The sequence below is a fragment of the Stigmatopora nigra genome, chromosome 13 (genome assembly GCF_051989575.1).
Source record: "Stigmatopora nigra isolate UIUO_SnigA chromosome 13, RoL_Snig_1.1, whole genome shotgun sequence".
NCBI lineage: Eukaryota > Metazoa > Chordata > Actinopteri > Syngnathiformes > Syngnathidae > Stigmatopora > Stigmatopora nigra.
The window spans coordinates 2,522,498-2,546,472 of NC_135520.1; the positions used below are offsets into that span (position 1 = coordinate 2,522,498).

At 37.8% G+C, this 23,975-nt stretch overlaps 1 protein-coding gene across 1 annotated transcript in view; it reads right to left on the reverse strand.

The window, feature by feature from the left end:
- Nucleotides 1-19,395, reverse strand: part of ralgapa2 (Ral GTPase activating protein catalytic subunit alpha 2) — a 66,360-nt gene extending 46,965 nt beyond the window's left edge. Inside the window, exons 1-25 of the mRNA XM_077730873.1 lie at nucleotides 19,001-19,395; nucleotides 15,506-15,616; nucleotides 15,235-15,284; nucleotides 11,772-11,829; nucleotides 11,593-11,636; nucleotides 11,242-11,422; nucleotides 11,041-11,156; nucleotides 10,352-10,490; nucleotides 10,041-10,249; nucleotides 9,702-9,947; nucleotides 9,150-9,332; nucleotides 8,881-9,015; nucleotides 8,668-8,816; nucleotides 8,473-8,584; nucleotides 7,990-8,227; nucleotides 7,530-7,709; nucleotides 5,349-5,495; nucleotides 4,984-5,100; nucleotides 4,659-4,741; nucleotides 4,468-4,558; nucleotides 4,211-4,384; nucleotides 3,329-3,520; nucleotides 2,421-2,614; nucleotides 2,235-2,333; nucleotides 1,780-1,935 (exon numbers count right to left, since the gene is read on the reverse strand). Of these exons, the coding sequence (XP_077586999.1) occupies nucleotides 1,780-1,935; nucleotides 2,235-2,333; nucleotides 2,421-2,614; nucleotides 3,329-3,520; nucleotides 4,211-4,384; nucleotides 4,468-4,558; nucleotides 4,659-4,741; nucleotides 4,984-5,100; nucleotides 5,349-5,495; nucleotides 7,530-7,709; nucleotides 7,990-8,227; nucleotides 8,473-8,584; nucleotides 8,668-8,816; nucleotides 8,881-9,015; nucleotides 9,150-9,332; nucleotides 9,702-9,947; nucleotides 10,041-10,249; nucleotides 10,352-10,490; nucleotides 11,041-11,156; nucleotides 11,242-11,422; nucleotides 11,593-11,636; nucleotides 11,772-11,829; nucleotides 15,235-15,284; nucleotides 15,506-15,616; nucleotides 19,001-19,106 (3,510 nt within the window). The 5' untranslated portion in view covers nucleotides 19,107-19,395. The remainder of the gene's footprint in view (nucleotides 1-1,779; nucleotides 1,936-2,234; nucleotides 2,334-2,420; nucleotides 2,615-3,328; nucleotides 3,521-4,210; nucleotides 4,385-4,467; nucleotides 4,559-4,658; nucleotides 4,742-4,983; nucleotides 5,101-5,348; nucleotides 5,496-7,529; nucleotides 7,710-7,989; nucleotides 8,228-8,472; nucleotides 8,585-8,667; nucleotides 8,817-8,880; nucleotides 9,016-9,149; nucleotides 9,333-9,701; nucleotides 9,948-10,040; nucleotides 10,250-10,351; nucleotides 10,491-11,040; nucleotides 11,157-11,241; nucleotides 11,423-11,592; nucleotides 11,637-11,771; nucleotides 11,830-15,234; nucleotides 15,285-15,505; nucleotides 15,617-19,000) is intronic.
- Between the last annotated feature and the right edge of the window lie 4,580 nt (nucleotides 19,396-23,975).

Genomic DNA, 23,975 nt, shown 5'->3' on the forward strand with positions numbered 1-23,975 from the left:
ACCCCTTGGATGGATTACTGCTGTCATGACATGTCATGTCTTTATGAGAGCAGAATAGGATAGACTATAAGGACAGGACAATAGCCCTGACCTTGTCCCACTTGTCACTTGAGGTCTAAGAGAACGTCCATTTTGCTCCCATTTCATGTAAATTTGATGAGAATTTACACTGGGATTCCATCCTACATCACCAATGATCTTTTAAATCTAATCTAATTACATTGAGGAATTTCAGCACTGCCAATACGAAAAAAAAACAAATGCCATTATAAATTTGAATAAATATTGCAAAACACACTGATTATATATAACATTTTGCATTAAACTTTTGAATCATTGTGCTACTTATTTTCTTAACTCATTAAAAAGTAGTGATCAATTATATTTCCGTACCATTAATCATTCAACCACTGTCAAACCTCCCATTCAAAACGGATTGGACCTTCACCGTCAATAGCAGTTAATCCAAAATGTAATTTTAAACCCCCCATTATTATTTTTTTACCCGATTCCGACCCTCTAAAAAAAGCAATTTTCCGATCTTGGACACCCTACTATAGACTATTTATACACACATCCAAATATATGCTTTTTCCTCTTTTGGGGCGGACGGGTAGTGTGGCATAAAGGGGGAGAGGGGGGAGAACGAAGGAGGGGTTTAGTAAGAGCCACTTTCTTATGTTAAGCAGGCGTGCGTCTGTCCTCCATTGTGTGGCGTGAGGACTCTTTTCTCTGGCCAATTTGAGCACGCCTCAGTGGCCAGCATGGCTCGGCCCCCCTACCTGCCACCCCCACGACGCATTATACGGAGCAGGAACAAAAGCCAGAGAATGTTGCCTTGTTCCTCAGCGCGCGCCCCCCTCATTGCTCCACTCTAGACTGGGATCCCCCCCTGGCCGACCTCCCGCTCCTTCACAGACTTAAAACACACACACACACATACACACACTTATATAGCAAGGCCAACCCACTCTGGGCCTCAGGCCCGACTTGTCAGTCTAACGGAGCGCGACAGACGTCAATCCTTAATTAATCACGAATGCACGGCGGGGGCTCAAAACATTATTGAACGATATTGAAAACATTCTAATAAGCTTGTCGCACAGCCAAGGCGCAATAGAAACCAAGCCAGAAGGGCAACTACAAATACATACACATACTTGTATCCAAAATATCCCGTTCTTTGTTTTGGGGGGTAGTGTGTGTGTGTGTGTGTGTGTGGGTTGGGTGGGATTTAAGGGTGGGGGGGCTTTCATTCATCTCCACCCTGGATCGTCTGGAAGGAGAACATCAGTTCAAATATGATGAAGGGTGTGACTAAAAGAAGGCTGGAAGATGCCAAAAGAGGGTAGAATTTTCTTGAATTAAGTTTGTTGGCTGGCTATTATTTATTTAAAGACATTAAAAGAAAAGTGGAAACCTTTTTAATATATAAATATAGCGTGTTAGCAAGCAATGTACCCCGGAATTAAAACGGTCAGTGCCAGAATATTGAATTTTGTGCATAAAAAAGGTGCACAGACTGATTTTTCTATACTTTTAAATGCACACTATGTGAGTAAATATGTGGTACGTTGCATTTGAATGGTTTAATATCACTTAATAAGGGGAATTGCAATCAGGAATAAGGGGTGAAAGTGGCCAAAGTTGACAGGTATGACATTTGACAGTATGACAGTTTGATAGTGAACTGGCAGGTATGACATTTGAAGTTTGAAAGTGAAATGGTAAGCAGTTTTAACGGAATGGTGTCAAGATGGTGCTACCTACTGGTCATACCTGATCATTGCTAGTGAAGCCAGTGTGCATGACGTGGAAGAGGTGAATAAGGAAGTCAGTGTTGGGAAGAACATCCTGATGTCTGGTCATCATTTCGCAGATGAGTTTATAGGCCTGAAGTTTTCCTGCTTTGTATTCTGATGGTAGTGTAGTAGCCTGTGTGGGTTATTAGAAAGAAATTGTATTAAAATAAACATTCATAAAGGTAAATAGTGCTGTTCTTATAGCCGATTTACAAGAAAAAAATGGATGTTTTAATGGTGCAGTCAGACTCACAAAAAGTGGTTGATCTAATTGTGTTAGTAGTAAGTATTTTTGTAGGAGTTTTGCTTAATTATGAGGTAGAAAAGTATTTGAGGAAGATATTGAGGAATTGTTGATATTTTTTGATGCATTTTTGGCATGTTGCTTTCAAATAATTAATGATGTGGGGTGTTGTAGTTAGAAGTTGGTACCCTGAATAGCCAGGAGGCCAGCATACGGAGGGGAGGAATGAAAGCAGGTTGTGGAGGAGAAGACTGGTTGTCCATGCTGATAGCCAGGTTATCTCGGATCTGTGTGAGAACATAAAAAAATGGCGTTTTTGGAAGAAATTATTGAGTTTTTCAGATGAAATATTCCAAGTCCTTCACCCATTTTACCTTGGCAAGTTTTTGCCAGAGATCGTACAGATAAGAAAAGACTTTAGCGTGGATTTTGGGGCATTTGATGTTGTTAACATCTCCAAGGATCCCCAAAATTCTCCTCCATAGGACGAAGGCGGAATCGGCATGCCATCCTGACAGGGTTCCGCCTGCGATGATGCTGACGTCATCAGTTAGACACTCGCTGCTGTCTGTGTGGTTAAAAAGGGGAAATAAAGTAGAAAATTGGTATCTTTTAATTAAAAATAACCAAGATTTTGTCAGCCAGATAAAGGATTCAATCAATAAATGCTGAGTTACATTCAGAAAAGCCATATAAAATGTTTATAATACTGTTACCAATTGATTAAATCCATTGAAGTACTAACAAAATATTCAAATGTAAAACATGCAATATTGAGTTCTTCTGGTTTGTATGACAACAGCGCCACGTAGTGGGAGACAGAGGAGTGAGAGTGGCTGAGGAAGATAATGGGGAAAAGAAATAATGTTAGAGTGTAGCAAAAAATGTAAAATGACAGTAATGTATGAAGAATATTTACAATTAAATTCAATAAATATTAATACTTTAAAGCTGTTGAGGTACATGAATATGAATGGGAATTACAACAAAAATAACCAAATGTGAAACAAGCAATAACTAAATGAGTTCTTCTGGATTTGGTAGGACGACAGCGCCACGTAGTGGGCGACACAGGAGATAGTGTGTGAGGAAGAAGATGGGGAAAAAGAAAAGTGTTAAATGTAGCAAGACAGGTAAAATAACAGGAGGTTATGTGGCATATTTACAATTAAATGTACAAAAGATTTAAACCTGTTGATGAAGAGGAATGTGAATGAGGATTAAAGTACGCAAAGAGACTAAAAATGGCAGGAGTGTGTGAATAGCAGTTATGAAGTAATACCCAAGTGGTGTGGCATGTGTAAGACAGACTGATGAATGTTGTCTTCCAGGGGGCAATCTTGCGGGCACTCGGCGTGCACCACGAGGGCTGGGGACACGGGGGGGTTCTGAGGATAGTGGTGGTAGTAGTGGTGGTGGTGGAGGAGGTATTGGGGTGGGGGTGGAGAGTGGGGAGATAGGGCACAGTTGGGACCTATAAACAAAAGGACAGGAGGAACAAAATTGGGTTTGGGGAAGGTAGAATGGAAAAGACACAAATATCATGATGATCACATACAAACAAAAAACACAAAACTGTACTGTACACATGTAAGGCAATTCCACCAAAACCTATAGGAAATAATGCAAAATGTATAATAAGCAACCCAGAAAGTTCCCAAAATCAATAGAAAAGGATTCAAAATTTACCAGAAGTGACCTGTATGTCCCCTAAAATGACAAGTGATGGATATTAACTCTTTACTTATAGGAGACAATAATAGCGTGACCGGACGTTTGGCCTCCGTTCTTTTGGTCCCTTTGTTCGCCGGTCAAATGTACTTAGATATTAAACAGTACTTAGATATTAAACAGTACTGAGATATTAAACAGTACTTAGACATTAAACAGTACTTACACATTAAACAGTACTTAGATATTAAATAGTACTTAGACATTAAACTCTCTCTCTCTTAGATATTAAACTCTCATGAATATAATTTTAAAAGCTGGTTTCAACAGTAAACTTCTCTGTCACCATTTGACGTCCGAGCGCCCAACAATAGCTGTCCAATTCACTAAAACTGTCTCTAGTAAGTTCACTTTTTGAGCCCAAAATAAACTGTGCTGGCTTCTAAACTGAGTTCTCCAACCCCGAGTTAACCCAAGAAAGCAATTTAGTAACCTGCGAGAGCCTCGTGGTGACTTAGCAGTAGATTTCCCTGGCTCTGTGGGTCAGTGGTTACATCCATGTGGGCTGACTGGGTAGACTGGTTGTCAGCGTCTTCGTCAAACGCTTGCCAGGTGACCTCGCTTTCGTTCAGGTAGCCATTTGATGTCTCGCTGCTAATACTTTCACCTGAGAACGGCACAAAGTCAAATCATAAGTAATTACGAGATTCATATTTAAGATAAGTACTGAAATGGGAGGTTTATATTTACTTTTCTCTCGTAGTTTGGCCCTGGCGAAGTAATGGTAGCCCTCAACGTTAGTTTCTGTCTCAACTGGACTGCTGCTTCGACGGATCAGGATCTAAAAGGGTAAGAAAATGAAGAAAAAAAACATTGTTGTTGTCAGGCAGTTATTTTGGATAGCCATGAAGAAAATGCTACAGTACGAATTGCTTCCTTACAACTGGTGGTTCACATGCTTCTCTTCTTTCAGATGTTCCACTATCCGAACCACAAGAAGCAGGTGAATGGTCTCTCTTTTGGGCTGGATGCAGAATTAAGAGAGAAGATGATTTAGGACTTAAGATATGCTGACAAATCTGGTATTTACAAAGTTTTGGCTTTGGCAATTGGCTGGCCACTGATTCAAGGGGCCTGTAGTTAGCTGAGATGGGGTCCAGCACCCCCAGGTGACCATTGTGAGTTCAGAAAATGACTGAATGAATGAAAGAATGATGCTTGGGCAAAACAATTACAATTTAAAATCTTATAAAGACATGCTTATACCTTGTAATGTGTCAGAGAGTTGTTGTGTAATATCTGAGGTGCTACTGCTCCGTGGAAGTGGGCTATCTCCGCCTCCTAGCTCCTCCCCACATTCTGATAGCTGACTCTCTTCTACATCTGGCCATTTTTTAGGGAAAAAAACACAAAATGACCACCTGTATACCAATCCTGATAAGTTAAAAACATACGGGCAAAGTGAAAACATGCACGCATGCGATGGGAATGCAAACAAAAGTCCAAGATTCTCTGTGGAAACACTTAGGTCATGAGATAGAATACAATTTATGATGAAGAAAGGACTTGGTGATGATTTAAGGAGAGATGGAGGTCACAAGCATACATTGAGCTCTCAGAATGGAGTTTACCTGAAAGCCTGTGAGAGCAAGCAGAATTACCAGAAGAGATACCAGGCAAAAAAGAGCTCACAGTGTGGAGCAGTGTAGGAACACTTTTAGCAGTGGGTAAAGCCTCGCAAAGGTGAACACAGTTGCTGATGGACTGGCTTCGCTTAGCTTCCGTCACCCAAAGCGAGAAAAACAAGGTGAAAAATTGGAAAGAATGAAGAGAACAAAGAAGACAGGATTTAATAAGAGTTGAGTTCAGTGGGTTCAAAAAGAAAGACCGGATTTTATGGACTATAAGTGGTAGTTTTCTCTTTTTTTTTGTTACTCTGACAAGAGTAGCAAGCTGTTTTCTGGGAGCCATACATTTATAAAAATAGCTTGATTTCATGAACCAGAAAATTTGATACACAAACTTGAAGCTAATCCACAATCACCAGGAAAAAGTACTGGACTATAATATGCAATTTTATCCAAGTTTAGCTGGGCTTGCGAGTTACATATGTCTTATTATTTGTTTTAAGGCTCTAATTAAAAATAACCATGTTAATATATTACATTAACTGATGCCCATTCTATTTTTTGTTCCCTGTTTAATTAACACTAACGTATATTATGTTTTTTCTTAGTTTCGGACAAAATTATAAATTATATTTTTTCTCCATTTTCAATGTGATTTTTTTGCCTAGTGCGACTTATACTCCAAAAAATACGATAATCACAATGACCTTTTTACCTTATTTGCACTTCAATTACACTATGGTCCTAATTAAGTACATACATCTTAAGAAATATAGCATAACAAGACCTACAGGTTCATTACAGTCCAAATTTACAACAATCTTAACACCCTACCACTAATGTATCTTATAATATTATTAATTTATATATAAAACGGTCCAATCTAAACTGTGATGCCATCTTTGTTAACAAAGCAGCAAAAATCTGCATTTACCTGAATAAGTATCTCATATTTTGTACTTTGGCTATTGTACACTTTAATTATTCCTTTCAACAGATATTTTGTGTATTCTACATCTCCGCACTGTTTGGCATGAATGCATATTAATGAGTATTAATTACACTCTTAACGAAAGTATCAAAAAGTGCTCGGCAATGAATGAATGCATGGCCGTTCCTTGGAAAAGAGCCTTTGATGATGGCTGGAAGAGAAATCCAATTAAGCCAAAAGAAAGGGAATTTGAAGCGCTTGTTTTTTTTGTATATGACACACATAGAAATAAAACTGCACACAAATTCTGAAATCCTTCAGAAACAAATGATGCTCCATATTGGGCGTCATTTTAGAGCATTAGGGTAATTGCGGAATAGAAATAGGATTGTCTCGCTTTTATCTTTTCTATTAAGATTGGGTCCTGAACAAAAAAAAAATGGTGCATTTTAGTAAGTTACTCTTCTCATTTTATAATTAGCCTGCCACATCTTCATCAGATAAGGACCATTGCTGTGTCTGGATTGAGTTGCTAACAATGGGCGTGCTAAGCCTGGCCTTTGACATACTGTCAAGACGTGGAAATAGTCTCGGTGTGCAATGACATGTAAGGGGGTGAGGGGAGACAATGGGAAGCCATCTGCCATGGCTTTTCCATCGTTAGATTTTGGCCTTTTCAATGGCACCTGGTCTGTTGTATGTGTCCTCGTGTTAAAAAGATCTCAAATGCATTCAATGTAGAAGCTGCGGGAAGCTTAGTCGTATCAGCTTTTTACACAAAGGCAGAGGATCAAGAATATAGACACACTAAAGATCTATTACAGACTAAAACAATTTTGCTAACAGACTTTGGCCTGGATACTAAAGTAGGAATAATAATAGAAGGTGCCCTCAAGTGAAATTGAAGGCGTTTTAATACCTCTTTAAGACCAATTAGAGCAGTATTAAACATCAATATTATGGAAATGACTTCACTATAAGATCAGTGACTCCTTAATAATTGACAGGAATTTTACGGAATTTAAAATGGTAAAATGGTAAAAAAGGTTTCTGGAGAAAGTTTGTACCTTTGTAGTGTACTTATAGTACATAGATCTACACAATTGTATTCCTATCGGCATTAAAATTTACTGTCATTAACTTGAGTCAATTTAATGACATGGGTTTTAATTCAATGCTTTTTAAGGACCTTATAATAGCTCATTCTAAGGAAATTTATCAATTTTGCTTACAAAGACAAAAAATGCACCTACCAGAAGCTTTCTGTCGGACAATACTTCGAGCCTTCTCCACACCAGGAGCACCTGATGTGGTGGCAGAACGAATCCTCATTGGTTCCTGAACTCCTGCCCCGCCTGGTTCTCCTTGGTTCCTCCAACTTAGTGAGAAGGAACGTGCCACTGCGGCTGCTTTCTGGGAGTCTTGAATTACTCCTGATAAGAAAAGAGTCAATACAACATTATATTGGTATTTAATCATCTGGATTTTTGATGTATTTTATTATATCTTCCTTGAGGTGTGTGTGTGTATGCAGTCTGTCATTTTGTGACAGAAAAACATATGTTAAAAGATCCATTTTACTTTTTTACTTAAATCCATGTTTGTTCTTATTTTTTTATAGTCATAAAAAATACAGTGTATATTTCCCCAATAGGGTATTGCATTTTAACAAGTGACTTGCATGAATATGAACCATAAATGTGTCTTTCTCACCCCTTGCTCTTTGCTTCTTCTCTTTCTGTTCACTGAGTTTATCCAGAGGTAAGTTGGCCATGTCTAAGCCATAAACTGAGCGAGCCAGTACAGCGGTCAAGGAGTCCATAATGCTAGCCCACTCGCTCACCAGCTCCTCCCAGTAGGTCAGAGAGGACAACACCGTAAGTAGCTCATCCCATAGCTCCCGAGAGACGTAAACACAAAGGTTGGCTCGCACCCAGGCAACAATGATGGTCTGAAAAAACAACAACAATATGAATACACGACTATAAGGCGCACTTAAAAGTCTTAAATTTTCTACAAAATAGACAGGGCGCCTTATAATCCAGTGTGCTTTATATATGGAAAAAAATAAAGTGTCATTCATTGCGTCTTTAAATGTGGTGCGCCTTATAGTCGTGAAATTACAGTACTTTGCTTTGAAATATTTTTTTGTTATGAAAAAAAAGTCAATTTTAAAAAGTAAAACATATGACAAACCCGAAAAAGGATGGATGCCAGACTTCCGGCGAAGCTGTCTTTTCTTTGGTTCTCTGACGGCCTCTTCATTACTGCTTCAGTGACTCTTAGTAACACCTGAAGCATCTGCTCCCTGTATAGAATAAAATAGAACAAAGAGTGGATAATGGTGGAAATAAAAAGGTTAAATAGGTAGAAAAAAAACACTGCACTGACCAGGTTTGTGTATCCATTGTGTGCTCCATAATCATGTGTCGGTAGATACTCAGAACACACTTGCACACTTCGACCTGATTCTCCAAAAGTTTGGGTACATCTTGGCATGGCTCAAGGAGGAACACATTGGAAGAGTTTGTCAGGAACACCTTCAATTTGAGAGATATTTTATTAAAGCACTGAAGTGGGATGATTGCTATGAGACAAATGTACCTGCAATGTGGGCTGGATGCCCGCTTTGACGTCCCTATTCTGCTCCTCGGTGAGAAAACCTCGACTGATTGCGCTGCTGAAAGAGTACGTCCTTCCCCAACTGGATGATCGCTTATGGCCATGACTCTCAAGTATCTGAAAAGGACACAGCCACTCTCCTTCTTAAAAAAAAGATCAATTTTCACATTGAAGATGACAGAATTATACAATCTGTGAAAGAAACTTGCAATATATTTTTTTGGAGTCAATCAAAATGTGCCCATTAATACCTGTTCTTGCATGTTATTATTCTCTACATTGTGTGTCTGTTCAGCACTATCATCCACTTCGTCTTCTAGTGCAGTTTTGTCCGGCTCTGCCATAAAACTGGGTTTTTCTTGTAGTATCCACGTTCGGTAAACTTTGATCACCTTCCTGGTTGCCGATGCCTCGCAGGATGGTAACAGGAAAGCCTTAGAGAGGAAAAACACAATTTGAACTGCCTTTAACGTTATTTCCTGAGTTTTTCTGAGTGTTCATAACATAACTTTATGTTATACCTCTACGTGCGTGTTTATGTATATTTACTCAGCTGCCACAACATACATTTGGATACATATTGCATTCAAAAATTGGTATACCTTATTAAATTGTAAAGACTTTAAGAGGGTACTATTAAAGAGTTATTCTAAATAAATGTAAAATTTGCCTCCATATTTGAAAAGTCCATAAAAAAAACTACTTTTGGAACCAATTCATTTCCTCAACATAAAAACTGCTCTATTTTTATAACCAAATGCCAGCAGAGGGCAATATAATCCATTAATAACAGGGCAACTCACCTGGTGGAAGACTTCATTGACAAAATTCACATTGTCCCTAGTTGATAGTAAGATGGCATGCACCATGTCATAGACATATTGGTGTTCTTCTTCAATGCTACATAAACTGGAATCACTGGGTCGTCGATCTGAGAGTGTACTGCTGTTGGAGTGACTTTTTTCAGGCTCCCCTGTGGGCCCATTTGTGTCTCCATCTGAGGTCTTCTCCTTTTCCTTTTCCTGGACGCTACTGCCAGCAGTGACAGTCTGGAAATTGACATTTAAGGGTATTAACAGCCAGTTAATCACTACCTTTAGTAGTGATTGGGTCAGGTTGGAAATTGAGGGCAGAGTTCTTACCTGGATGAGTTTAGGAAGGACTTCAGGGCCATTCTTTGTATTCTGCAGTGTTGCAGCACTACTGATATACTTCTTCTTGAGGAAAAATGTGACCAGCCAGGTAATAAAAGCCACACGAGGTGCCAGGTATTGGTCCCTAGTGCAGAAGGTGCTCTCGTTGTTCCTGGTTACTGGCACGTACAAGGGTTTTGGTCTATGGTGTGGTAGGTCTAATAGGAAGGAAAAAAATAGGATATAAAAATGGGAAAATGACAAAACAATAAGAGACTGGAGGAGGTGGAATACTGCATTTAGAATATATAGACCCTTACCTAATAAAGGCTTGTAGAGATTGGTGAGTTTGGTGAAAGAAGGGAATAAATGTGGTAGGTAGTACTTTTTGAACAAGCTGAAGAGAAACCTGAAGCCTGTCTCTTGGTATTCTTTGTTCCTCCATTCTAAACTGGATGCCTGGCAGGTAGACAGAACAAAGACTGACAAGGTCAGGCTACAGGGAGTGGTGTTGGATACACAATCATTCAATATGTGACAATTTGTTTGCCAAATGAAAGATGGACGGGATTGTTCTTTGAAAAAAAAGCATGTGAAAGGGAAAATTATGTTTGGTTGAAGCAAAAAATAAATAAAAATGGAAAAACTGGAAATCTCACTGATGAAATGATCATAGTTTGAATACAAAACCAATACAGATTGATTTTTCATTTCTAATCAGCATGCATTTGTAGAAATGTAGAAGGAATTTTAAGAATGAGCATCCAAATAACTTTCGTAACAATCAATAGGTTTATTCCTTTAATATCACCTTATCTTTCAGACTATAAGCCGCACCTGAGTATAAGTCGCACCTGAATATAAGTCGCACCTGAATATAAGTCGCACCTGAGTATAAGTCGCACCAGAGTATAAGTCGCACCCAAGTATAAATCGCACCGGCCAAAGAATACACAATGAAGTGGAAAAAAATCTGAAAACTAATGTCCCTTGCAAAAGTGTCATCTACCTGAGTAACCATGAACTTAAGAAGAGTTTCCAGGACGAAACAAGTCTGGTCATCTGCTACCTTCTCGCCTACCACAGCTGGAACGAGCGGGGTTATCTCTTCAGGCACCACCTTAGCTGTTCACATATTTATATTCATCATCACAAAAGATTCTCATTGTAGCATGTCTAGTTTAAAAAATTTAGTTTTTAATTTGCTCACCGTCAAGTGGATTGGAGAAAGGATTGTAAATGATTGTGTCGAGGGTGCAAGGTCCCCTGGATGAGAGTACTGCAGGAAAACCTGGCACTAAACAGGCGTATATAAGGAACTGTTCTTCAGCGCAATTGTCCCTTAAGGCTTGCAGCCATAGCAGGAAGAGACGGATCCCCTCACAACGGATCTAGATTAAACAAAAAATAAGATATTTAGCTATGAATTAAAAAAAAGGGGTGTGAGTATGCCTATAGAAAACAATAGGCGGTGGATCTCATCCTATTGTTAGGCATCAGTAGGCTAATAGCTTAGTATGTATTATTTATCTTTATATATTGAAAAAAAGATAGCTGTTACCTTGAAAGAATTTCCAGTGTGTAAAATCTTTTTCAGAATAGAGCCTGAAAAGAAAATAAACCAAGAAATTGTTAGTTTTGGAGAAAATAGGGTATAAAAATGTAGTGTATAATACACAATTTATAGAGAGAGAAGATATTTTACATATCATTTGTATAAAAGGAATGAGTGGTACTTGCCTATACTGTGAAACTGCCATCGGTTGTAGATTTTTTCTGGCAGAAATTGTAGAATTTTCTGTTTAAGAGAAGGAATATAAAGTCAGTCGTTGGATAAATACAATTTTTTTAGGAGTATAACTCACACTAGTCAAAAATACAATAAAACATTAAATAGGTCACAATGGAGTAATGAAAACAATGACTTATAGTCCAGAAAATACAGTTAGACAAAGAAAATAAGAATAAACCTGAGCTCAAATATCAGTAAACACTAAATAGTTGCTCTAAATTAAAAAGTAGGAAAAATCAAGTGTTATGAGATATGACAGACGATCAAATCCAAACTTGAAGAACTAATAGACAACTTAAAATATGAAAAAAAATGTTTAGAGTGACTCCATCCGTCAACAACTTCCTTTTCTCACTCTTGTCTTCTAAACTAAATCCCATTCATTACCGGCAACAATAGAGATACTAAAAAAAACATGTATCTACACCTCACTATTGATCCTGTACAGGATTAAGTCAACTCTGGAAAGATCTATTTCAGCCTCAGTCTGTCTCCTTGGGGTGGCGGGCAAATTATCCTAGGCAGTAACACAGCAGGGTGCCGTGGTTAAGCCTTCACCAACGTGAATGTATGGACACGCGCACAATAGCACCATCTTTCTCTCACTTCCAGTAAAAAAAGGGTGGGAAAGGATAGAGAAGCTCACTCCAAAAGACTCCCCACAGAGCCAGAATGGCGGTCCTAACAATGAAGAATTTACGGGTTGATACCAGGCGAAGGCTGACTGAAGGTTGGCGGAGTTTACTGTAATCTGCGGTTATACGCCAGCATAAAGATGGGAGCATTACGGCACCGTGAATACAGACTAAGCGCATCTACATGATCCGCGCTTAGGTTTCAGGCTGCGGGGCCTCGAACATGGTGAGGAATACGGTTCTCCCAATGGTGGTGTGTTTGGGATTTTAGTTAAACATGGGCTCACGGGTGCTAATTCTCATTAAGAATTCTTTGAAAAGCGAGCGTCTCAACAAAGGGAATAACAATGGTAAATACTACAACCTTGCATCACCCCAAACACTGTAAAAATTATTCTTTTTAAAATTGGAGTAAGTGCATTGGGACTTTGTTATTTTAAAATGAGATTTGATTTTAATGACTTTCTGTTACAAGGATAACAATCTTAAAGAATATGAAAAGTAGGGCAGGGGATATGAATTAGCTCTATCCGTTCTTTTGAAAAACTAATGTGAAGTTGGGGTGCTGTTTAATATCTAAGTACTGTTTAATATCTAAGTACGGTTTAATATCTAAGTACTGTTTAATATCCAAGTACTGTTTAATATCCAAGTACTGTTTAATAACTAAGTACTGTTTAATATCTAAGTACTGTTTAATATCTAAGTACTGTTTAATATCTAAGTACTGTTGAATATCTAAGTACTGTTGAATATCTAAGTAATGTTTAATATTTAAGTACTATTTAATATCTAAGTAATGTTTAATATCTAAGTACTGCTTTATATCTAAGTACTGTTTAATATTGTTTTATATCTAAGTATTGTTTTATATCTAAGTATTGTTTAATATCTAAGTACTGTTTAATATCCAAGTCCTGTTTAATATATATAATATAAAAAAATGTCAGAAGCGATAGAGAACTAGAATGATCAAAAGACTGTGTTTTTACTACTAACCAATAGATGAGAGAAGCATAATAAATAAAATTCAACTGCCTATCAATGTTAATTACGCCTCCACTTGTTCAGACCAAATCATCTCAATGTAATCTCTATCATCCTAACAATGGCACCCAATCTCAACGAGGAGTTTAGAAGAACCGACAAAGGGAAATTCAGAATGCTGAGTCAAATCTGGAAGGGTCATGGTAAGGTTATATCCTGTAGAAAAGAAAAAAAATCCAGGGAAATGGATATGGCCCAAACATCCGTCATTGTGCAAGATTTATGTGTTCCACGTTCATAGTGGCGCAGGCTTGAGCTACTTTTACACAGTCAGCAGAAAAGGTCATGAACAGGCACATGGGAGTGTAAACATGCTGGAGATCCACGTGCTTGGAGACTTCATTTTTTTATGACAGACGTTCAGTCTGGTCTTGTGACAGGACAACAGCTGATCACCAAGTTTAAAATATCAACAGTATGCTGAGATTTGTTTTTTTAGATTCTGCTTATCAATGTCTGCTTACATCATTATTATAAAATTAAATTTAGAAAAAGGGAATTGTAAATTAATTTATTTTAATGATAAAATTATTTTTTTCTGTGTATGTTTCATATGTACTGTTAACGGATGCACTTTTTTATTTGTATCATATCTTGTGCTGACCCGGCGGCCCATTTGTCAAATTTTTTAAAGTCAATATGGCCCCCGGGCCGAAAAGTTTGCCCAAACTTTGCTTTTATTTTTTAATACATTAGATCATTTTAGTCGCTTATCTCTCTGCTTAAGTAAAAAGCACGTTAGCACAGATAGGAGCTAAAAAAAGGACAAATGAGGGTTAAGCGGTATTCAATATTAGTTCTGTTTGAAAAAAATGACCTCATACATATGCATGAGGTAAAAAAATCAACGGTTTTGTTAGAGGTCAAACTGCGTGCTGATAGTCAAAGAGATGATCTTGTTGCAGTAGTAAGAACATTAAAGGACAATTTGGAAAGTTTGAGAAGGCTTTTGAAAAGTCCAAATGTCATTCAAATAGGTTAAAGTTACGTATTTGTTGTTTTAATTAGAATAAATGAACAAAATAACTTATTTTTACCCCTGCAGATGGCATTTTTGTAGGAAAATGTGTTTTCTCATACAATTATTGTACTGTGGAAGAGTATTATTTTCTCCCCCCCCCCTCAAATAGTGGATTTTAGAACAAAGTGGCTAAATTATGTTTTTTCTGCTCTAATGTTGGTGCTAAAATAATAATAATAAAAAAATATTCTCTACATTGTCTTACATTTGTCTTAAATCTCTGCATATATTGATAATAACCATCTGATAAAGATGATATTGCACTTAAGGACCAATTAATTCTAAATATTTAAAAAAGTATGAGCAAATTATAATAAATTCATAGCGTTTTCAACAATATATTCCACAACAAAACCTCCACGTGCAATTGAGAGCATTCTGTCTCTCCCAATAACATTGAGTGAACAGCCCATAATGTACTATAGGAAACTACTATCTGATATTGTGCAACCCGTATAGCAAATGCAATTGGAGAGCCAAGTATTTGTACTGGACACTGAAGCTGTCTATGTAGTGGAAGAGAAACAAGTTGGAGGACTTTAACCTGCACTAAACTGCTCTGTAAAGGAGGGGGAAGGGCATTTACAGCTCAAAAATAATGGAACGAGCTCCCTCTTTCTTCTACATCTTTTTGTAACAATTGAGATGTATTTCATGGACTCTAATTTTTCTACAGGGGTTTTTAAATGATGGGTAAAGGCTACTTACTTCAAAAATAAAGAGGATAGAGTCCAGCTCCTCCCTTTGTGACTTGATACCTGAAAACAAACAAAAACAAAGCACTTTAGTTTCAACATGATTGGACGGGGTGGTAGTGAAAATCAGGAAGTGTAAGGCTATGCTTTTGAACAATTTTACATATTTATCATATCACTAGGAGGGAAGTAAGAAAGGGACATTTTTTGTGTCACATTATGTGCCAAGGATAGTTAATTATTGAATGTCGGCGGTTGAGTAAGGAAAAAATGGCTGAGCCTACCTTTTTGTTTTAAGTTGCTTTCCAGTGTAATGAAATTTTCATAGAAGATAAAATAAATCTGGGAACAATTGCTCTCGAAGAATGGCTTCAGCTCGCTCTTGTCAATAATATCTGTAAAAGAGAAAAGTATTATACCACCTTAATGCAATGCAATAGAAACAGGCCTGCACAAATGGACAATTTTTCATATTTTCACGACTATGAGGCGCAATGCATTATAAGGCGCACCCTTAATGAATGACACATTATATTTGTTCCATATATCAAGCACACTGGATTATAAGACGCACTGTCTATTTTAGAGACAATTTAACACTTAAGTGCGCCTTATAGTCATGAAAATACAGTACCTAATTTTTATGGCCTATAAATAACCGTGTTTTTTAAAAAAATCATGGTTTGCCCAATAAAAAATGATTGGACTTCTACCACAACCACTTTTAGAAAATAAATAAATAAATTTTAAAGATCCAATCCTTGTAACCTGATTGCAATCCTCTAGAAACCATTTTCAATCACATAATAATCACATCTGGGACATATTTAATGACAACATTTGTTAATAACTAACCCTGTAAGGAATAATTAGTGCCACAGAACTGAATACTCTAGAGAAGAATGCATAAATGAGCCTTAGAAGTGTGCACACTGGGCTTGTTTGTAGAAAGGGTGAAGGTCACTTACTACAGGGTGCAAGAAAAAGTCAACCGTCTATTTACACAATAGTCAACACTTCATATATCTCCATTTGACTTCATTTGCACATACAAACAACATTTTCTTCCACACACACTTTAAGTATACTATATACTTTCGTAGAAGCTGACCGTGTAAGACATTTATACCACCTGCATTATTGATATGCCATGTCATGCTCGAACCACAAGCTAAGAGCTCCTGATATGAATGGCCTCATTAGCAGTAGCTCTTTGCTAGAGGACACTGCAGGTGCTCCAAGCTGATGCCAAAATGAAGACGAGGGGGAAAGCAAAGCAATACTTGCAAGTTCCAGGCAATATATCTTGGAATCGGGCACAGAAGAGTCATTTAAAGAATTAAACTGGGGAAGATAAAAGGCCTAATGGTTTATGGGGGTATGGGAATTGAAAATGGGGATATTGCAATTAAATAATGTGTTGGGAGAATGAATGGCGGGCAATGAAAGTGTTAATAATAATGCCTACAGTATTTTTTGGACTATAAGTCGCACCTGAGAATAAGTCACAGGCACTGAAAGTGTTAATAATAACACTTATCGTATTTTTCGGAGTATAAGTTGCACCTGAGTATAAGTCGCACTAGGCAAAAATGCAAAACGAACGGGAAACAATATATAAGTTGCATTTTGGGGGCAATTTAATTTGATAAAATCAAAAAGTACTGAAAATAAGAAAAATAATAGAGGCAAAAACATGGATCTATATTTTTTTTTACATTTTTTTGGAAAGCCCTTCTCATAGTTTAAGCCAAAAGTTTACAATGTTTAAATTATCAACATGTTTAGACCACCCTCTTGAGGTTAAGTGTAAAAATAACAAGAAATTATATAGAAATGGGTGGATAATTTCACAAATAAGACACACTGGAGTATAAGTCGCACCCCCTGGCAAAACTACACAAAAACCCTGCAGCTTATAGTTCGGAAAATACGGTAAATGTGGTAAAAGTCCAGATTCTAGTCAGGCTATATTGTGTCGCTCATCAGTGGTTGCTTGTCCACACAGGAACCAGCAGCAAGCACCAGAAGGAAATCCTAACTTCACTAATAACACGGTGGAACCAGTGATAGTTGGGTGTTGCGGGAAACAACACGCAAGCCGCAAAGCTCAACTGCTGAACAAACAGACGGGCTATATCTTTAACTGCACACATGAGGAGGAAAAACACCAAGTTAGACGGTGACCTTAGCTTTGGGTTTAAAAAAAAAAGTCTTGACATTGAACTCTGCTTGCAGAATTTCAGTATATTCCAAATGTATTGGATACTACAGTGTTTAAAATCAATACAAAAAATCCCCAAATGTTTGCATGTGAGTCTGAATAGTGAAAAACCTCACAAAATTGGGGTCATATTTTCTATTTAGTGTTCGATTTAAATAACCTGCTATGCAGAACCCTGTGCATACTTCTTAAAAAACTTTGAACCCACGCTAACGTTTCTGCAGAAGAAAAACATGGCCAATAAATAGCTTTGTAAACATGGAAGATTTACTTTTTCTCTTCCATAGAAAAAAGTACATGGCCTCATTCCCCCTAAAATGTCCAAACAATTCTGCTTTTACGACAACAAAGACAAGAAATTTTGTTTTTTTTTAGCACTCAGGTCAAAATATATGCAAGTGATTTCTATGTACTACCCAAAAATGAACTCAAACACTATACAAAACTTTAATTTAACTTTTAATTGAGGGCTTCTTGCAATGCAAAATACTTGAGAAGTATAAATTATAGCATGATTTGGTTTTAATGAGATCCGGGATAGAAAGTCCTTCTTGTCCCGATAGTAATTGCATTTTACTTTCTCCATTTTCTCACAAATACACACCGAGTCTGCCACTGACCCACATTTATCTATGTTGAGGGTTAATAGTTAGAGTCCACCATATGTTAACAGTTATTATACGAAATTGTCTCTCTGGATTGCTGATATTAAATTCAGTTGAAATAATCTATAATTATACTGCACGTGTACAAATGCATAGTCTTTTTTGGATGATACTACATTTCATAGCATGCAATTGACTATCACATTAGGTAATATTATTTAGAAATAGTTGGATGTATTAATTGGTTTCAATATTATTGCAACACTAGTATATGTTATTGATCAATCCTGCAAATCAATAATCATCATCAATCATGCATTTACTGCACTGTCAACTAATAATAGTATTTTATTATTAAATGCATTTCAATGATTAATCTCACACTGATTTTGACAGATTGACAGTTGTTGGACTATGATCTGTGTCAATACATCTTTGAATGACTGATGGATGTATGCCATCACTAAAAAACAACCTCATTTGGTACTCTTCACCAAGTTGTATCTCTTCCCCTTGCCTGTCAATATTTTTGATATCATCTTGGAGTCTAAATCCCCTCATATTTACCCGATCTGTGTCAATTTGAGCCCCCCAATGTCATCATCCAGGACAAAGGAATGAATGAAAACAAAGGTTGTGTCAAGCAAATCTTAAACGAAGAGCGATGCCCGTAAAGAAACACCACCGTCGTTAGCATCATCAGCCTGGTTAGCATCCACGTTGCATCACAATGGATTATTGTTACGTCAAACCAAATAGATGGACGCGATGGATCACGCCACCCTGCAACTCTACTCATTTTGAACCCGAGCAAAACCTGTCACAATGATCGGTTAAATGCTCCCGGCTATAACACGCTTGCATCCGGGGTTAATATTGACTATTTCTCGCTAGCATAGCATCTAGCCTCGGTGGTGCAGCATTGAGAACCGCGATGACAATTGACTCACCCAGCAAAGAGCGCAGGTGTTTCAGCCGCGTCAGAACATCCTTCTTTGGGTCCAAAACTTTCTGTGTAGATTTCTTGACGTCTCCATGGCCCCTTCGAGTGAACATCCCGCTGTAAAATGCAAATGTGGAAGCCGATCACCTGTATTGTTACCATATACCGAGGCTCCAGTGTGACTGTCACTTCCCTCACCAGTACTCGATGCTTGCTCGGTAAACATTCGCCCGAGAGCCGCCGGTGTTTTTTCCTCTTTTTTTCCCCCCTTCTGGCTGGAGTGTAAACACGGAAGCGCGTCTCGCAACGAGGAGTGGTCTGACTACACGGTTACGCCTACTTGATTGCAAATGTCAGTCGATAGTTGTTAATTCATATGGAAACGATGGGGACTTAAATAATAGGGTGACGTGTTATTTTATTTTTCTTATTATTTTGTATGACACTGAGATCTGTCACTCAATCAGAACAGCAATTGCTCAATAAAATGTCAAATTAAATAAGGTAAAGTAGATCATGGACTAGATTCCATCAATACGCGTTGATTTTTTGATTATATAAATATATTAAAATGAGTTTCATATTAGAGGTTGACGAATCGCTGCTCTTTAGCACCGCCTTGTGGTCTGGAATGGAATGTCACGTGAGACCTAAATAATAAAAGCATTGACATACATAATGCACATTTTGCACGTTTGTATGTGTTCTCTTTTCATTTTTTTGATGTCAACACGCACTATTTAAAAATTAATTCCTTTCTAACAGCAACTGCACCCAAAAAAATCATGTTCTTAATTGAATTGAATGCTTCTTTTGTCATTATACAAGTATATTGACATTTAAAGCTTCACTAAGAAGTAAACAAATACATGCTTTAGTGTACTTTTGTGTAAAATCGCTAAATGGGTTTTTATTCTCAATATAAACCCCCTCCAAAACAATCAAATGTCTATACATTTTGACCAGTCACATCTAATAATTTATCCAACCATTTACCCATGCTTAGCTGGGATAGTCTGCGGCACCCTCGCACCCTCGTGAGGATAAGCAGCTCGGAAGAGAGAGAGAGGGGTATATATTATTTAAAAGGCATGGCTAGAGTGAACACAGGAGGGCGCTCAAACCATTTGAAACAAGAAAAAGTAAATCCACGCTGCAAAAAAAATAAAAACTACCCAGTGTGACAATCATTCTAAATATTACAACAAGAGGGGCAAATTATGACTCTGTAAATGATTACCAAGGCAAAAACCAAGTGATTTAAGTGCAGGTTGGAAAAATATTGATCATTGCCAGTGTTGTTGAAGTGATTGTGTCTTTTTTTTTTGAATTAAAGATTGCTCCAAGGAAACTAAAGAGGTTGTGAGGAAGCTGATGCTAAAGAGTAAAAAGAGTGAAATCCGCCTTTGGCCTGCAGTTTGCTATGACACTCATTATCTGAAGTGGGCCATTCTGAGGAAGGAGTAATCACCGCCGTAATCATCGCTCAGTCTTGGCAAACCTGCCCTGTTGTTCAAGTGCAGCTTATTATCTGAGATAACATGGACCATCGATAATCTTTCAACAACAACAGCGAGATGAAATCTTTTCTTGGATCTACTACAATGTGAGGAGGGGGTCATATGTTTCAGTTTCATGTGCATAAACCAGGGTTCAGGAACCTTTTTGATGGAAAAAAGCCATAAACAATTCATATTTCTTAAATATTAATCCTTGAAAGCCATGCTCCGACTTTAAAAGTCAATATACATGAAAATGTCTGCCTTTTTTTAGGTACTTTACCACTTTTAATGTCCAAAAAGACTGAATTATTTAAAAAAAACATTGTTATGTTGTTGCTAATCAATGAGTATCAATAAAAAACTCCATGCAAAAGAGTGTAATGAAAAAAATATGATTATAAGGCATTGAGGCTAGTGTCAATGCCATAATATCAACATAACACTCCTATTCCTGCACTTTCTTACCAGTAGTTTCCATAGTTTACCTCACAGGTTAGTAGAGAGCCCTATGCACCCATCAAAAGAGCCATATGTGGCTCCCGAGCCATAGGTTCACTACCCCTGGCATAGACCATTCACTACTGGGGTATTTTACAAGGCCTTGCATACAGAAATTAACTAGTAGGTCAGTCATTGACTAAAAATACAGTTTTGTGGTTCTACTACTGGTCTTGGATTTAATGGTGTTAAATGCCTGGTGACCAAAGGGTGGCACTGCAAGCCCACAAATGTAAAGTGGTCTTCTAGCCACCAGTCTGTGTGTAATCCAAGGTTTGAAAAGCACTTGTCGCCTCTAAATTGTTCCTACAAAGAGCTTGGAAATACTTGACTTTTCTCCTTATGTGGTTATAGATTTCCCTTTTCCAGAATTAAGTGCCATTAAAAGCTAATGTATCCAGCTAAACCACATTAAAGAAGTGTTGGGTGGACAGTGGGATATTTGATCATATACCTAGAATGAGGTATAATGATAAAATTATAAAAATAAGAATAATTTGGAGTGGTGTTTAATTATTTTCATCATTTTAAAATTATGAGGATGAACTAAATTATTATATCTAATGGAAAATAGTGCAAATTTGTCAGGCAATCTCGTGGCACGAAAAGCTTGCAAACAATTTTCACAATTGTTTATTAATATATATTTGGATAATTTAAAAATGTAATTTGATTGGACATAGTGAAATTATTCTGTGTGTTTAAATTAATGTTAAAAACATGCAACGCTAATGACAATAATATAAAACCGTATTTGTTTTGTTTTTTAAAAGTACTTCATCCCTAAAACTCAAAGTAAACAGTTTGTATGATTATATAATTAATAGCTATAGCGGAATATTTCTTTTCTCCCAGAAAATTAAAAATAACGAATAAATATCTGTCAACTTCCATCAAATTAAAACAAAAACAAAACCCCATCTAGTCTATTTTTAATTTTCCACCAGGGGTCGTCACAGTGTCTTCATCTATCAAATATATTCAACAACAACATCCTAACAAACCTCTTTTTTCCTAAAAAAAAATTTGTCAGAACTTAACCAAACCTCTAAATAAAAACAACATTACATACAATAATTCCATAGCCTAATTATACTAATAAAGTAAATCATCATATATGTCATGTGGTGCAAAAGATGGAGCAATTTCTAAAGCTTCGTATTCATAATGCACACGGGGGGGATTGGAGCACATTTCCATGGAGGTTAATGAGGGGGCACTCTGAAGTAATTAAAACAAGAGCATTATAAGGCAAATGTTTCACATAAGGTACTCAGTGTAGAATATGCTTTACTTAATTAAAACTCTCTGCTGACAGCATTTTGTATCTTCCAGGTAATCAGCTGTGAAATTAATAAGGCCGGGAGAATTACACTAGGCGTTCTGGCAAAGAAAAGCGATTTTTCTTCTGCAGTGTGCATGACAGGAGCCTCCATTTGGAAATGTGTGATCCATATTAAGCTGAAAAATAGTTCTTCAGGTTCTCTCCCTAATCTGATTCCAATTTCGCTCGCGGCGCGACACCGTCGCGGCAAGCCGGGGGGACGTTTAATTGAAACGCCTGCACTTTTTAATTGGATTTTGTTAAGATGTGGCATCACCTTCTGAATTACAGCAGTGTGCCTTTAAAAGCTGATACCGACTGGTTTCCAACGGTGATCAGTTAAGGGCTTGAAATAATGCTTCTATTCAACATTGTGTCTACACACTGAGACATTCTTGAATTTAAAGATGGACGATGCTCGGCGGCCTTGCGTTTCAAAGACGGCATTTATCTGTTAAATGAATGAATTGGTTGTTGGGGGCGGGGTTTGGGGGGTACCTCTTGGCACGATACTAAAGTGAGTCTGCGATATATCGTGATATTACGTTAAGTCTATCTGAAACGTGTGTTTTGGGTGGAAATAAGCAATACGATGGCTGCAGTTCCACTCCCATCCACCCATTGGCAGCACCCAGACGTCAGACATCGTAAAATAAGGGCCATTGGTTGTCCAAACATAGAACAAACCTATACTAAAGTGAGTCTGCAATATATCGTAATATTACGTTAAGTCCATTTGAAACGTGTGTTTTGGGTGCAAATAAGCAATACGATGACTGCAGTTCCACTCCCATCCACCCATTGGCAGCACCCAGATGCCGAACCTCGTAAAATAAGGGCCAAACATTGTTCAGACATGAAACAAACCTATTTATACTTTAGTGTGGAATGAGGTTTCAGTATTACATTGATATAAATATAGTTTTACATCCAATTTGATTTTTATTATTTCCAAAAATGCGATTCCTCGCAATACAAATCGTATCACCCGGCAACACAAACCCCTCCACGATACAATAACCATTCGCACAAATGCCCAATCGTCTGATTATTCTCGATCAAAACTCCCACCGTTCTTTGGCCCATACTTCAGCTGTCACATCGCCATCGGCGAGCGAGATATGATATCATAGTTAAGTCGAGCCCACTCCGGCAAGTTCAGTCTCTGCATGCGTGGGTGGTTCACACTGAGCTTCCTTCACCTCTCGGAGGTTGCCGCTCTCCCAACCTTACACGTGGAGACTGGTGTATTTTTCCATTCGAGGGGTTAGTCTCACTCTGCCGTGTGAAAAATAAATAAATATAGCCGCTATCCCAACGCCGCCGCCTCCTCCATCGACATCCGTGACCCCCTCCGATAAGCTTGGAGTTCATCCCTTCCACTGATTAGTTTCCTGGCAGATTGAATGGCCGTATATCACCCCGTTGGCTCTACCTGTGTGCCTGGATCAGCGGGTGGCTGCAACAGTGTCCGACGTGATACTGAAACCATTATTTATTCTCTGCCTGCCCAGCAAATCCAAGTTCCCTACCTCGTGTAGAATTTATGGAAAGACGATGCCATCTTTGGCTAGTTTATATTCTAGAAAAACGCCATGTCTGAGACGCTACGTGTATAAGTTGCCACCATTTCTACAATTGGATTTATATTCCGGGGG